This window comes from Pan paniscus, chromosome 8 (assembly GCF_029289425.2).
Source record: "Pan paniscus chromosome 8, NHGRI_mPanPan1-v2.0_pri, whole genome shotgun sequence".
Lineage (NCBI taxonomy): Eukaryota > Metazoa > Chordata > Mammalia > Primates > Hominidae > Pan > Pan paniscus.
Window position 1 is genome coordinate 59,785,999 of NC_073257.2, and position 14,959 is coordinate 59,800,957.

General features: G+C 38.7%; 1 protein-coding gene across 8 annotated transcripts in view; it reads left to right on the forward strand.

Moving 5' to 3' along the window:
- LOC117974576 (arf-GAP with GTPase, ANK repeat and PH domain-containing protein 5) overlaps nucleotides 1–14,959 on the forward strand; it is a 55,189-nt gene that overhangs the window by 30,602 nt on the left and 9,628 nt on the right. For all 8 annotated transcript variants that reach the window (XR_008619920.2, XM_063607669.1, XM_063607668.1 and 5 more), the window contains 4 exons: nucleotides 274–342; nucleotides 2,638–2,706; nucleotides 5,351–5,385; nucleotides 12,985–13,085. Coding sequence is in view for 7 of the 8 variants with exons in the window: in XM_063607669.1 (XP_063463739.1) it covers nucleotides 274–342; nucleotides 2,638–2,706; nucleotides 5,351–5,385; nucleotides 12,985–13,085 (274 nt within the window). In the remaining variant the exon portion in view is untranslated. The remainder of the gene's footprint in view (nucleotides 1–273; nucleotides 343–2,637; nucleotides 2,707–5,350; nucleotides 5,386–12,984; nucleotides 13,086–14,959) is intronic.

Below are 14,959 nucleotides of genomic sequence, written 5' to 3' on the forward strand. Positions count from 1 at the left end.
CTGCTTGTAGCCAGCTTTCCCGGGGGCTGGCCAGGAACAAAAGCTGGCTCTGCCTTGAATTCCCACCCCTTAGTCTTTCCCCACCGAGTCCAGTCAGTTTCTTTTCGCCTCCCCTCCCAATCGCCCAGTTCTTGCTCTCTCATCTCATTCTCCCAGGCTGGCATGGGACCATTTATTTATGGCTCTTGTCGAATAAGCAGCAGTTGAATAAATGAGTTGATAAATTTTTATAAATGATTATATCTTTTTTCTTTTCTCCCTCTATACATATAGCTTTGGAGTTTAACCCTTCTGCCAATCCAGAGTCAAGCACAATATTCCAGAGGAACTCTCAAACAGATGGTGAGACAACAGTGTCTGTAGCTCTGTTTATTATCCTGTGGGACTTTGTTTAGGCTTCTTTGAGCTATTCTCTTCCTTTTCTCAATAAAAACTCAAATATCCCAACTTTTCAGTACCCATCTTATTTTTTCTTTGTACCTATCCAGATGGTACCTAAGTGAAGGAACCAGGTAAGTGCCTAATTGTTTCCTTTGTTAAAGTAGCCAAATCTCAGGACAGTTCCTATTCAAATATTTGGGGATTTCTTATTTAAAATCAGAATGGAGGTTGCCACGGGAGAGGCTATATGGTATTCTTAATGGGCTGCTTTAAGTCACCTTGATAGAAGCTGCTTAGTTTCTTCTAACTGTAATTTGAACACAGAAGGAAAAAGAAAAAAGGAGAGTGCTTAAAATAATTGTGAAAGGTGTGAAATGTCACAGCCGGGGCTGCAGAAAAATGGTTGTGTGTGTGTGTTTGGGGTTTCTCAAAGGAGTTTACCTATGAGGCTCTGATTACTTTAAAATTCTTACTTTAACAGAAAATGTGTCTCCAGATTTATTCTGGTGACTTAACAGACTTTATTTACCTCCTTGTTCTAAAAGATAGGTGGGGATTGGTTCATGGTCAAAACTTTCAAAAGACATGAAACGTCAATGTAGACTTTTAATGTGTAATATAAAGATTGCAGGTTAAAATGTCAGACCTTCCCTGTAAGAGTGTTTGCTGCCATGGCTCCCCCTTTGTCCCTTCCCCTCCTGACAATAGCATCTTGTGCAAAGATAAGAAAGTTACAGTTTTGGCTGGGCTTGGTGGCTCACGCCTGTAATCCCAGCACTTTGGGAGGCCATGGCAGGCGGATCACCTGAGGTCAGGAGTTTGAGACCAGCCTGGCCAACATGGTGAAACGCTGTCTCTACTAAAAAAGAAAATACAAAAATTAGCTGGGCGTAGTGGCGCCTGACTGTAGTTCCAGCTACTCACAAGGCTGAGGCAGGAGAATTGCTTGGACCTGGGAGGTGGAGGTTGCAGTGAGCAGAGATCACGCCAATGCACTCCAGCCTGGGTGACAGAGCGAGACTCCGTCTCACAAAAAAAAAAAGGAAAGAAAGTTGGAGTTTTTTAGTCTCTACACTGTTGGCAGAGGCAGGGGATGGGAGCCGGTAGAAAAGAGAAAACAATTAGTTGTTTTGCCTCTAAAATTTTGCAAAGAGATGAATCTAAGTAAAAGTAATTCTGGGTAATAATATGGTTCTTGAATAAAAACTGAAATTTTCAAAATAGAAAACATTGCATCATAAACATATTAAATCCAGTTGGCTTATTGGTTTCATTTAAATGCCAGAGATTTCATTACTGTAGAGGAAATGTCTTATAGCTCTTCTATTTAAACTTTGGTTGGGCTCTTAATTTTTAAAGAGGTAGGATAATTAAGACTCATTATGAGTGTGACTTTGTAACTTGGAAGTACTATCTTCACATTTCAAGATATTTAAGGATTGCTTTAGAATAAACAAATGCATTATGTGAATTAATTGATTGTACCTTTACACACAAAGCATGTAAGTACTTGTGTAAACTTATACTCTGCTTGGTGATGTTAGGAAAGCCTGATGGATGTTACACACCAGTTAGTAGATGGGTAGTGTTGGATGAGAGCCCAAAAATGGCTCTTTATTGTCATTCTTTAGGATTACAGCACAGTTTATGTATGTCTCACTTGGCCCTTTCCAATACAAATAAGGCCTGTGTATGTTCTCCCTATGTATTGCTAATGAAGAAATGAAAACTTAGAGATATCACATGACTATGGAAGACAGCTACTCAAGAGAACTAAGGTTCTGTGTCCTCAGAATGAAATGGAAGTGACAGATATGATGAATTTACTTTTTAAAAATTTTAAAAACTCTAGAATACATCTTATATTTTGCCTATAAAATAGACTGTCTTTTAAAACTTACTGCCATCTTGATTTATTTTATGCAAAGTTGATTTTACACAACTCAAAGCCAAAATTTACCTCTTCTTTTTTTTTTTTTTTTTTTAAATAAAGGAGGGTGTCATTGTGTTACTCATGCTGGCCTCAACTTCCTGACCTGGGTTCAAGTGATTTTCCCATCTCAGCCTCCTGAGTAGCTGGGACTACAAGCATATGCAATCTTGCCTGACTCTATCTTATGTCTGTACATTCATTTCAATGGATAAGAATCAAAGTAGAGATAGTGAAATAGCCTAAATGCAGCAGTCGAATAAACGAGTTGATAAATTTTTATCAATGATTACATCTTTTTTTCTTTTCTTCCTCTATGCATATAGCTTTAGAGTTTAACCCTTCTGCCAATCCAGAGGCAAGCACAATATTCCAGAGGAACTCTCAAACAGATGGTGAGACGACATTGTTTTTTCCGCCAAGAGAAACAATAAAAGCTCATGTTTGATCAGGTTATAGAAAGTATTTAGAAAAACTCATATTGGTTTAAATTTTTCACCTTTTCACATGTTCACTTGTCTTATTTTAATATGTGATATACTTTCCTTTAGTTGTTATGATGTTAGTGAAAACGTGTAACCTTTTTGTTTATACATTTTGCCATCTTTTTATCAACACAATTAATTTGTCATGTGATGGAGGAGTCATGGATTTCTCTTTATAATTCTTGGATTTATCTTTATTTATAATTAATGGATTTATCTTTATTTGTAATCCCTTTTCCCTTGCTCTAAAAAGTACATTTTAAAGATGAATGATAGAACTTAGGCTTCAGCTTGGTTTTCATTTAAACAAATTAAAAAACATAGTTGTTTATCATCAGGGATTGAATCTGTGATTTGGGCCTCCTCTTACACAGTCCTCTGACCACATTCATTTACCACATCCAAGTTCATGCTACTCAAAAGTTTTAGGTTATTAACTTTTTCATTTGATGTAATGTAAATTTAAAGATGTCCTACTCCTGCTTATTTCCCTTAATGTTATGTTAAATCCTCACTTATTTGCCAACAAGCCATACACAGCCAAGTTTTCCAGTTGACTTAAACAGCAAGAATACAAGTGAGGGTTCTAAAATAATATGCGAAGTAACGCAGCACAGTAAAACACGGGAGTTTGTAACCTTTGTTTTTATAGTTTGAGTAGGCTTTGCCCATCTTGAGTCAGTTATTTCTGGTTAGAATTTGTCTTCATTTTTTACATTACTATAAAGAGATACCTAAGGCTGCGTAATTTATAACAAAAAAGAGGTTTAATTGGCTCAAAGATTTTCAGGCTGTACAAACATGGCTTTAACATCTGCTTCTGGTGAGGGCCTCAGCAAACTTACAATCATGATAAAAGGCAAAGGGGAAGCAGGTGGTTCCACACGGTGAAAGAGAGAGGGGAAGGGGGAAGGTACCACACTCTTTTTTTTTTTTTTTTGAAATGGAGTCTCACTCTGTTGCCCAGGCTGGAGTGCAATGGCACAATCTTGGCTCACTACAACCTCCATCTCCCAGGTTCAAGCAATTCTCCTGCCTCAGCCTCCCGAGTAGTTGGGACTATAGGTGGGCACCATAACACCTGGCTAATTTCTGTATTTTTGGTAGAGACAGGGTTTCACCATGTTAGCCAGGCTGGTCTGAAACTCCTGACCTCAAGTGATCTACCCGCTTCAGCCTCCCAAAGTGCTGGGATTACAGGCTTCAGCCACCGCACCTGGCCAGTACCACAGTCTTTTAAATTACCATAATGAGAATTTGCTTATTACCATGGGGATGGGACCAAGCCATTCATAAGGAATCCACTGCCATTACCCAAACACCTCCCACTAGGCCCTATCTCCAACATTAAGGGTCACATGTTAACATGAGACTTGGAGGGGCAACATATCCAAAACATATCAGAATTGTATTTCCCAGTTCCTTCCAGAGCCATGGGCTTCTTACACCTAGAGAGCATGCAAGCAGTAAAAGAAAAGCTATTCCATGTCCCTCACTCTTCAGTGGTAGGAACTTTTGCCTACAAGGCCCTTCCAGCATCAAAGGCAGAGGCAGTGTAGGAAACAAAGCATGGCCCAAGTCCCTCTTGGGGCTTTTCTTATTCTGGCCTCTTTTTAGAGGAAAAAAAATGATTTTTTGTGCTGCAGACACCATGTCCAATTAGATTTGTATACTCATTTTAACATCAAAATTTAGGCCAGGCTCTGTGGCTTACACCTGTAATCCCAGCTCTTTGGGAGGCTGAGGTGGGTGGATCACGAGGTTAGGAGATCAAGACCATCCTGGCTAACACAGTGTAACTCTGTCTCTACTAAAAATACAAAAAACCATTAGCTAGGCATGGTGGCACATGCCTGTAGTCCCAGCTAGTCAGGAGGCTAAGGCTGAAGAATTGGTTGAACCTGGGAGGCAGAGGTTGCAGTGAGCTGAGATCCCGCCACTGCACTCGAGCCTAGGTGACAGAGTGAGACTCCATCTCAAAAAAAAAAAAAAAAAAAAAATTAAGATACGTTACTTTCCAGTTGTGTAAAGACCGTTTTTTAATTTTGATTTGTTTTTAGTGACATATTAGTAGATAACCACTAAGTGTGGTTCAAGATGCTTACAGGGATTCTGTTGCATCTAGAGATAGGTGTCTGGTCAGGAAGTAGTTCTTAGAGCTGTTAGCTCTTAGAGTCTGATAATTAAAGTAAGCTATGTGTAAATGCAGAATGAGAGAATACTAATGGATCATGGCTCATATATGCAACAGTTAAACTTTTTATTAGCTAAATTTTTCATCTGGCCTAATTTTTTTACCCTTTTCTTTTGTACATGAGGATTCTTTCATTTGTATGTAATAGAAACAAAAAGTAAACTAAATGAAAAACTAAGTTTTTAGATTTGACTTATGAAATTAATCATGCCAGATAATTTAAGTTATAAATTGAAAATTATTTTTTAATGGAATTTTGTCTCATTTTACATAGGAGTAATCAGTAAGATGTTAACAACTACTTTTATTTTATGGTATTCGTATCAGAAGTGACCAGTTTTTTTTTTTTTTTATTCTTAGTTGTAGAAATAAGAAGAAGCAACTGTACAAACCATGTAAGTAAACACTCAAATAGTTAAGAAATTGATAGTTTGACATAAAAGGATGTCTCTCTTGATTTCTTTAAATTACAATGTGGACCTGGTGATGGTAGCATGGACCTCTTTTTGTGGATTTTCTAAATCTCTTCTATTTTCCTGAGTACTAAATTTATCCAGAAAAGTGTTTAGCTTAGCGTGTCCACCTTTTAAAGATTTCTGACATTTAAGTTAAATTTCAATAGTCTGGTTCAAAAGATCTGCCTTAAGGCTGGGCATGGTGGCTAACGTCTGTAATCACAGCACTTTAGGAGGCCGAGGCAGGCTGATCATCTGAGGTCAGGAGTTTGAGACAACCCTGACCAACATGGTGAAATTCTGTATCTACTAAAAATACAAAAGTAGCCAGGCGTGGTGGTGCATGCCTGTAATCTCAGCTACTCAGGAGGCTGAGGCAGAAGAATCACTTGAACCCAGGAGGCGGAGGTTGCAGTGAGCCAAGATCGCGCCATTGCACTCCAGCCTGGGCGACAGAGCGAAACTCTGTCTCAAAAAAAAAAAAAAAAAAAAAGTGCCTTAAATATTTAATCTTATTTTTAATGAAAGAACAAAAATAGAATAGTTAAGTTAATTGCCAGCACTGTCTATTGACTTTCTATCACAGCAGGTAAAAGCGTACCTTCCCCGCTACACCATGGTCTTATGTTTCTCCCTGTGTTTCTTCCAATTGTAGCACAATTTTTAATTAAATCAGTAATATTTACATGATTATGACTCTGCAAATATTATTCACTGCTAAGTCATATGGTGTTTTCACTGTGCCTCTGCATTCCATGTCCTTCATCCTGTCTCTGAAACAGTTCTGAAATCTGAGCACTTCTGCAATTCTCCTGGATCTTCTTTTTTCCTAGCCTGTGTTAGTTTATCTATCCAAATATCGTTAAGTAGCCTCTGGGTGCTCTGTTTGCTTTCACATCCATTATTTTTTAGCATGAAGCTAATTTTCTGACTATATTCATTTGCCTATTTTCTAACAGCTGTTTTTCCCCCAAGTATTGTAGCATTTATCACATGCCTTTCAAAGATATTTTCCATCTGCGAAAACACATCTGTTCCTTTTTATGTGTGTGTGGGGGGCAACTTTCTTTGGCCTTTTGTCATCCTAGTTCAATATAGCGCGGGTTTCCCTAGATATGCTCGATGTCTGCTTTTCTGGGCTAACTCCTTAAAGTCTTTTGGGATCTCACGTAATTGCTGTCTTGTGTGGGATCGCCTGAGTCCTAGATTCTGTGTTTCCTTCTGTCCTGTTATCGTCTCTAGTTGTACTTGAACACATTTTCCTGGGTGGAGATGTTAAAATCCCTCCTCTTTGATAGAGAGTACACCTCTAGGTTGAATCTAAATTTTATGGTTCTGAAGACATTTTGCAGTTGTGCTCTTATTACAGTGTTGTTCTTGAATCTATTGCCAGTGTGTGATATGTTATTTACAACCAGGTTTTAGTTATCTGCGGAAGCTTTTTAGAATCTCTCTCTCTAAGGTTCTGAAATTTTATAACAGCTTGTTGGGGATCTTTTCATTTTATTGAGGCTACTAAACCTGCAGACTATCTCTTCTTGAGAATTTTTTTTTATTTTCTCTGTTACTTTTTTACTGATAGTCTTGTTATTCAGATGCTAGGCTGCTTAGACCAGTACACCTGCATTGATTTTTAATTTTTCCCCTTCTATTTTTTTCAGTTTGTCTTTTTATTCTAGTTCTGGGATATTCTGTGACTTTATCCTCTACTATTTCTATTGAATTTTATATTTTTTGAGAGTGTTTTAAGATTTTTTTTTAAAGTTTTGCTCCTGATTTTGACTGGTCCTATCAATTCCTTTTTTCTATTGTTTTGATCTCTTTTCTTGGAGGCTTCCCTCCAATGTGTGGTGGTCCCTGGCCTGCTTTATTTGGAAGCAGGATTTCTGTTAACTGATAGCACTCAGTGTGAGGCCTTAGAAGCCTGACTAGCTTTTCATTTGGGAGACCTCAGTGTATTATCTGGGGATCTTTATTGAAGACATTTCAGTTTCTTCTGAGAAGGATCTCCCAATTTTCTGCCTGGAAAGTAAAAGCAGGCCTGGAAAGGAAAAGCAGAGTTAGCGAAGAAAGTTGGAGTTCCATTTTTGGTGTACAGTTTTCTTTATATCTCAGGTTTAAGCCATGGTATCTCTGAGCCAGAAATTCTCAGGTTTGATATATCCAGAGAACACACATCTAAGTTTCTTGTCAGATGGAAGGACAGGTGGACTTGGGGCTCTAGTTAGAGATTTGCAACTGACCTTGCTGGCTTTTTTTTTTACATTTTACCCTACTTTCCAAAGTGCCATTTGCCTGTAAGTTCACAACCTGCCTTTAGTTCTGCAAGACAAACTGGCTTGCTTCTGTTCCAGTCACTTTCTGTAGGCACCAAAGTTGTGTTTCTGTGTTATTTACCACTCCTTTGTCTACTTTTTATGTCTCAGCATTTATTAAAAATTATCTCTGTCAACCTTCTGTGCTGGTCATGGGTGTAACCTTTATTTTATGACTAATGAGGCTTCCGGAGGGAGACGAAATAAATTTGTGGTCAATCTATTATATTTAATCCAAATTTAGGACCTGTGTTTAAATCAAAGTCTAATTTGAGTATAATGATATTAAGCCAGAAAATTTTTTAAATTAATGTATCTATAATAAGCATATTACACTTTTCTCCTAAGGCCTTGTTTAATATTTTCATTCAAAGTTTATCCACTGCCATATGCTTCCCATTGCTTCACAACATAAATGGAGCTGTTTTCCTGAATGCCCAAGGTGTTTGAAATATTTAAGTTAATTAAGATTTGTTCATTTTGGCCGGGCGCGGTGGCTCACGCCTGTAATCCCAGCACTTTGGGAGGCCGAGGCGGGTGGATCACGAGGTCAGGAGATCGAGACCATCCTGGCTAACACGGTGAAACCCCGTCTCTACTAAAAATACAAAAAATTAGCCACTGCACTCAAGCCTGGGCGACAGAGCGAGACTCCATCTCAAAAAAAAAAAAAAAAAAAAAAATGATTTGTTCATTTTTAGCCTGGTCAACATAGCAAGACCTCATGTCTACAAAAAGGTTAAATAACAAATTAGCCAGGCCTGGTGGCATGCGCCTTTCGTATTACCTACTCAGGAGGCTGAGGCAGAGGATCGCCTGAGCTCAGGAGTTTGAGGCTGCAGTTAACTATAATTGCACCACTGCACTCCAGCCTGGGTAACCAAGGGAGACCCTGTCTTGGAAAAAGGAAAAAAGTTACTAATTCTTCAAAAACATAACTAAAATTTGTCTTGCCCAAAAGGAGAGTGAAAAATATGAACTTTAGTCTTTGTTTTATTTTATGTTTGCTGAGAAAAATGCTGTACTTTATTTATTTATTTATTATTTCCATAGGTTTCTCGGGGAACAGGTGGCATTTGGTGACATGACTAAGTTCTCTAGTGATGATTTGTGAGATTTAGGTGCACCCATCACCTGAGCAGTATCCGCTGAACCCAATTTGTAGTCTTTTATCCCTCACCCTCCTCCCAGCCTTTCCCCCAAGTCCCCAAAGTCCATTGTATCATTCTTATGGCTTTGCATCCTCATAGCTTAGCTCACACGTAGGAAAGAGAACATGATATTTGGTTTTCCATGCTGAGTTATTGCACTTAGAATAATAGTCTTACTTCCATCCAGGTTGCTGGGAATGCCATGAATTTATTCCTTATTATGGCTGAGGTGGTATTCCTCATAAATATATATATATATATGTGTGTGTATGTATGTATATCACAGTTTCTTTATCCACTCATTGATTGATGGGCATTTGGGCTGGTTCCCTATTTTTGTAATTGTAATTTGTTTGAGTTCCTCATAGATTCTGGATAATAGCCCTTTGTCAGATGTATAGACTGTGAAGATTTCCTCCCACTCTGTGGTTGTCTGTATACTCTGCTGATTGTTCCTTTTCCTGTGCAGAAGCTCTTTAGTTAAGCCTCACCTATTTGTTTCTGTTGCATTTGCTTTTGTGTTCTTGGTCATGAAGTCTTTGCCTAAGCCAGTGTCTAGACGGGTTTTTCCAATGTTATCTTCTAGAACTTTTATGGTTTCAGGTCATAGATTTATGTCCTTGATCCATCTTGAGTTGATTTTTGTGTAAGGTGAGAGTTGAGGATCCAGTTTCATTCTCCCGCATGTGGCTTGCCAATTATCCCAGCACCATTTGTTGAATAGGGTTTACTTTCTTCACTTTATGTTTTAGGTGGCTTTGTTGAAAATCAGTTGGCTATAGGTATTTGAGTTTATTTCTGGGTTCTCTATTCTGTTCCATTGGTGTATGTACCTATTTTTATATCAGTACCGTGCTATTTTGGCAACTATGGCCTTATAGTATAGTTTGAAATCAGGTAATGTCATGCCTCCAGATTTGTTGTTTTTGCTTAGTTTTGTTTTGGCTGTGCCAGTTCTTGTTTGGTCCATATAAATTTCAGGATTGTTTTTTCTAGTTCTGTGAAGAAGGATGGTGGTATTTTGATGGGAGTTGCATTGAATTTGTAGATTGCTTTTGGCAGTATGGTCATTTTCACAATATTCATTCTACCCATTCATGAGCATGGGGTGTCTTTCCATTTGTCTGTGTCCATGACTTCATTCAGCAATGTTTTGTAGTTCCCAACGGCATATCAAAAAGATAATCGGGCCAGGCATGGTGGCTCACACCTGTAATCCCAGCACTTTGGGAGGCTGAGGCGGATGGATCATGAGGTCAGGAGTTCGAGACCAGCCTGGCCAACATGGTGAAACCCCATCTCTACTAAAAATACAAAAGTTAGCCGGGCGTGGTGGCGCTCACCTGTAATCCCATCTACTCAGGTGGCTGAGGCAGGAGAATCGCTTGAACCTCGGAGGCAGAGGTTGCAGTGAGCCAAGATCACTGCATTGCATGCTCCAGCCTGGGCAAGAGAGCGAGACTCCATCTCAAAAAATAAAAAAAAGATAATCCACCATGATCAAATGGGTTTCATACCAGGGATGCAGGGATGGATTAACATACACAAGTCAATAAATGTGATACACCACATAAACAGAATTAAAAACAAAAAATCACATGATCATCTTAACAGATGCAGAAAAAGCATTTGACAAAATGCAGCATCCTCACTTGTATTCAACATACTACTGGAAGGCCTAGCCAGAGCAATCACACAAGAGAAGACAATAAAAGGCATGCAGATCAGTAAAGAGGAAGTCAAACTGTTGCTGTTTGATGATGATATGATCATATACCTAGGAAACCCTAAAGACTTCTCCAAAAAGCTCCTAGAACCGATAAATGAATTCAGCAAAGTTTCAGGAGACAAAATTAATGTACACAAATCGGTAGCTCTGTTATACCCCAGAAGCGACCAAGCTTAGAATCAAACCAAGAACTCAACCCCTTTTCTGATAGCTGCAAAAATAAACTAAACTAAAATAAAATACTTAGGAATAGACCTAACCAAGGAGGTGAAAGATGTCTACAAGGAAAACAACTTTAGTATTTTTAATGGGTTAAAATGAGAGGCAGCAGGTACAGCAGAAGAAGTCAGTGCGTGGGCATCTGCATCCAATGGGTACTGCTCCTTTGATGGTAAGGCTTTGATTTTGACTTACTAAATTACTAGGTACGATTATTTTCTAGTTTTTGTCATTAAACCTTAAAACTACTAAGTAACCCCTTCCATTTCTTGTTAAATATTGTAAAATTTCATACTCTCATTTATGCTGACTGACGTTAGATTATTTGTTTCTATTTTGTGACTACCTTAAATAATACCTATAAACAGTAAACTGTTAGTAGTGTTTTTGCTGTAATTAAATGTAGTAAGACTTACCTTCCAAATGATAACTGAATTGTCAAACACTTGTCGAAGTTTTGGATTTACTCAAAATTCTATGCTCAGCAGGTGGAGGTAGGAAGAGTAAGGGCCCTCCCTTACTCTTATGGAGAGGCAAACTTTCTCATGAGGGGAATACTCTGCAGGAATTAGCATCTTGTAAGCAGTGGTGAATTCAACTAATTAGTGTATCAAAATACATTTTTTGGTGTGGCTGCCGACAAAGAGATCCAAGAGGGTAGATGGAGTCGAGCTTGCTGAAGCAAGGAAAGAGAAAAGCAGTATTCTAGGCAGAGAGCAGGGGTAGAGCAGGAAAATGGCTAGGTGCAGCTCAGATGATTTATAGAATGAAATTGATCAAGTTTTGAAGTGAATGCAAAGTATTCTCTGAGAGTCTCATTTGAGTCATGTCTTGGCAGTCTTATTTAAACATGAAGTGAAAGTTAGATTTTTTAAGTTGTCATTTGTTTTCAGGGTGTGAGAGAATATTTAAGTGATACTCTTTTTATCCTCCACATAAGAAAATAGGACTAGAGAAACCTATGGCTTCCTCACTTGTTGGTGGCCTAGCAGCCCTGGCACACAGAGCCTCTGAATCTGAAACACTTCTTTTGTAACAATATCACCTGAAATAATACATTTAGGATTAGTAATTTAGTAAATGCATTAGTCTTGTATTCACTGCAATAAAATGCTCTTGTAGCAGGATTATTTAATACACTACATTTTATCGTAGTAAATAAATAATAGAAGGGCTGGGCGCCGTGGCTGACGCCTGTAATCCCAGTACTTTGGGAGGCTGAGGCAGGCAGATCGCGAGGTGAGGAGATCGAGACCATCCTGGCTAACACGGTGAAACCCCGTCTCTACTAAAAATACAAAAAGTTAGCCGGGCATGGTGGCGGGCGCCTGTAGTCCCAGCTACTCAGGAGGCTGAGTCAGGAGAATGGCGTGAACCCGGGAGGCGGAGCTTGCAGTGAGGCGAGATCGCGCCACTGCACTCCAGCCTGGGCGACAGAGCGAGACTCTGTCTCAAAAATAAATAAATAAATTAATTAATTAATAGAAATTCTCGGCTGCTTTTTATTGCTGTAGAAAAAAAAATGAAATCTTATTTTAAACTTTTCTTTTTTTTTTTTTTTTTTTTTGAGACGGAGTCTCACTTTGTCTCCGGGCCTGGAGTGCAGTGGCGCGAACTCGGCTCACTGCAAGCTCCGCCTCCTGGGTTCACCCCATTCTCCTGTTTCAGCCTCCCGAGTAGCTGGGACTACAGGGGCCTGCTACCATGCCCGGCTAATTTTTTGTATTTTTAGTAGAGACGGGGTTTCACCATGTTAGCCAGGATGGTCTCGATCCCCTGACCTCGTGATCCGCCCGCCTCCACCTCCCAAAGTGCTAGGATTACAGGTGTGAGCCACCGCGCCCGGCGAAGCCGACTTTTCCCATTATTTTTAATGGTAATTCATAAAATCCTTGTTAGGTTTGATGACAGGTACCATATTAAGGGCAGCATTTTATAACCCATATCTTAAACATCATCTCTGGAAGTTGAGAGCCTCCAATGAGTTTTCTATAGAGTGCACATGATACTACACTCAGGCAGTTCATGGAGTGTAAGACATATCTTAGTGCTTTGTCATTTGACATTTTAACTGAGAAAAAAATACACTTTGATAAGTTTGACTTACACTTCCCTTCCCCTTCAGGTATCTACTGAGCGTTTCAGTCAACAATACAGCTCGTGTTCGACAATATTCCTTGATGACAGCACAGCCAGCCAGCATTATCTTACAATGACAATAATATCGTGAGTACAACTATGCTGCCGAGGGACAGATTCCTTTATTCTAAAATTATTTCAGCCATTTGGTTGTCCTCTTCAGCAATCAGCTTAAGAAATTGGAGTCAACCATATATTGATATCCAGATTCTAAATATTAAGTATCAGTTTCTCTTTTAATCTTAGACGTCGTGGTGGAAGGAAAAATCAGTTAGCAAAGAAGCGATCCTAGAAACAGTGTATCTTTTTGATGCCTTTATGCCTTTAGACAATGTTGAACACAGTGAGAAGGATAGGTTCCCTTTATTGAATGTTTTTTGTGGAAATTTAGTTTTTCAATGCATCATAGGCCCAAATCAGTGTGCACTACTTTGCACATTATCCTTGGAAGAAGGAACAGCTTTTCTTCTTCTGGCACCACAGTGTATCTGCATTTGAATTTCTCCCATTGTGCATGAGCACCTCGTGGGCCACAAAGATGCGCTTTGAGAGCACCCTGAGATGAAGTTTATTTTAAGAGGAACAACAACCAACACCACCACCAGCTCCACAGGGGCTGTCCAGTGTACATTATTCTCATCTCCTTGGGTTATTAGTCTTGATTTTTAGAACACAGTTTGGAAAGTGCTAATTTAGAATATTAATGTCTTTATCTTTAATTTAACTTTTCATTCTGTAAACATAACTTAGCTTATAAACAATTTTGTTTCAAATGCACTAGCCTTTTTAGCTAATTCAATTGTCAATAACTTTTACTTCAATTAAAAGTGGCAAGTTTACACTCATAATAATGTCACTTTCCTCCCTCCCTTTTAACAATAGTTGAGAGGAAATTGTGTTTCGAACAAAAACTGGACTCAAACTCTGTCTCAAGTCCTGAGCTTTGGGACCTATTGAGTAATCACTAAATGTCTGTAGTCAGCCAAGTCTCTTAAATCTTTGAGCACACATACACAAAAATTACTTTGACTAGAGTCCCTGGCTTCTTCTGAGTTCCAAAGATTTTGATATGTTAGCATATAATTCAAAAGCAGCTTTGAAGATTAATTTTGCTGAAACTAATTTTGTGCTTTTTTCCTCATTATTCTACTTTTTAGAAGTCTACTTTTGAGAGTATAGTAAGTTTTAATTTGCCACCAGCAAGTTTGAGAAATAATCATTTGGTGTATTCACTATTGGTGAAATAAAGTTATTGAACAAATTAATAGGGCAAATTGTCTTCAAGAAGATATTTTGAAAAATGTTTTATCATGAATCAGTAGTGCACTGTTGTCAGTGGGATAGGTGGAACTCGCTGAGATCACTTATGCAAGGTTTTTTTCAAAATACAAGTCTGCAAACACATGTATCTTCCCATCTCCACTTTCCCTCTGTCTCTAGGCACTGAGAAGCCTTTTAGGAAAATCGGGATGGATGTGAGGCATCTTTCTGTGAAGAAAAGCATCCCAGAAGATTCTGATTTTCACCCCAGCTCAATCATTCCAAACTTTGCTGCTGATTGAAATCACCTGGGAAACGTTTACCAAGAACCTTGATGCCCAAAGCCATACCCAATACTAATTAAATTAAAATGTCTCATGTTGAAGATGAGGCAGATATTAAAGCTTCTCAGGCGATTTTAATGTGCAGCAAAGTTTGAGAGCCACTGCTTAGTTTGAGTTTAGGACGAGAAACTGCTCCTATTTGGTGGGACCTTGGGCAAGTCAGTTTTAAGGTCTGTTTCCCTGATCTGTAAAATGAGTGTTGAATTAAATGTCACATAAGGTCATTGGTCCTTTCCAGCATGTAACTTTAAATTCTGTGATTTTAAAATTATTTCAGAGATGAAAACTACTTGAAGCACTATAGACATATCCATCTTACCTGCTAATGTTACAGGCTTTTTAAAAAGTGCTCATATT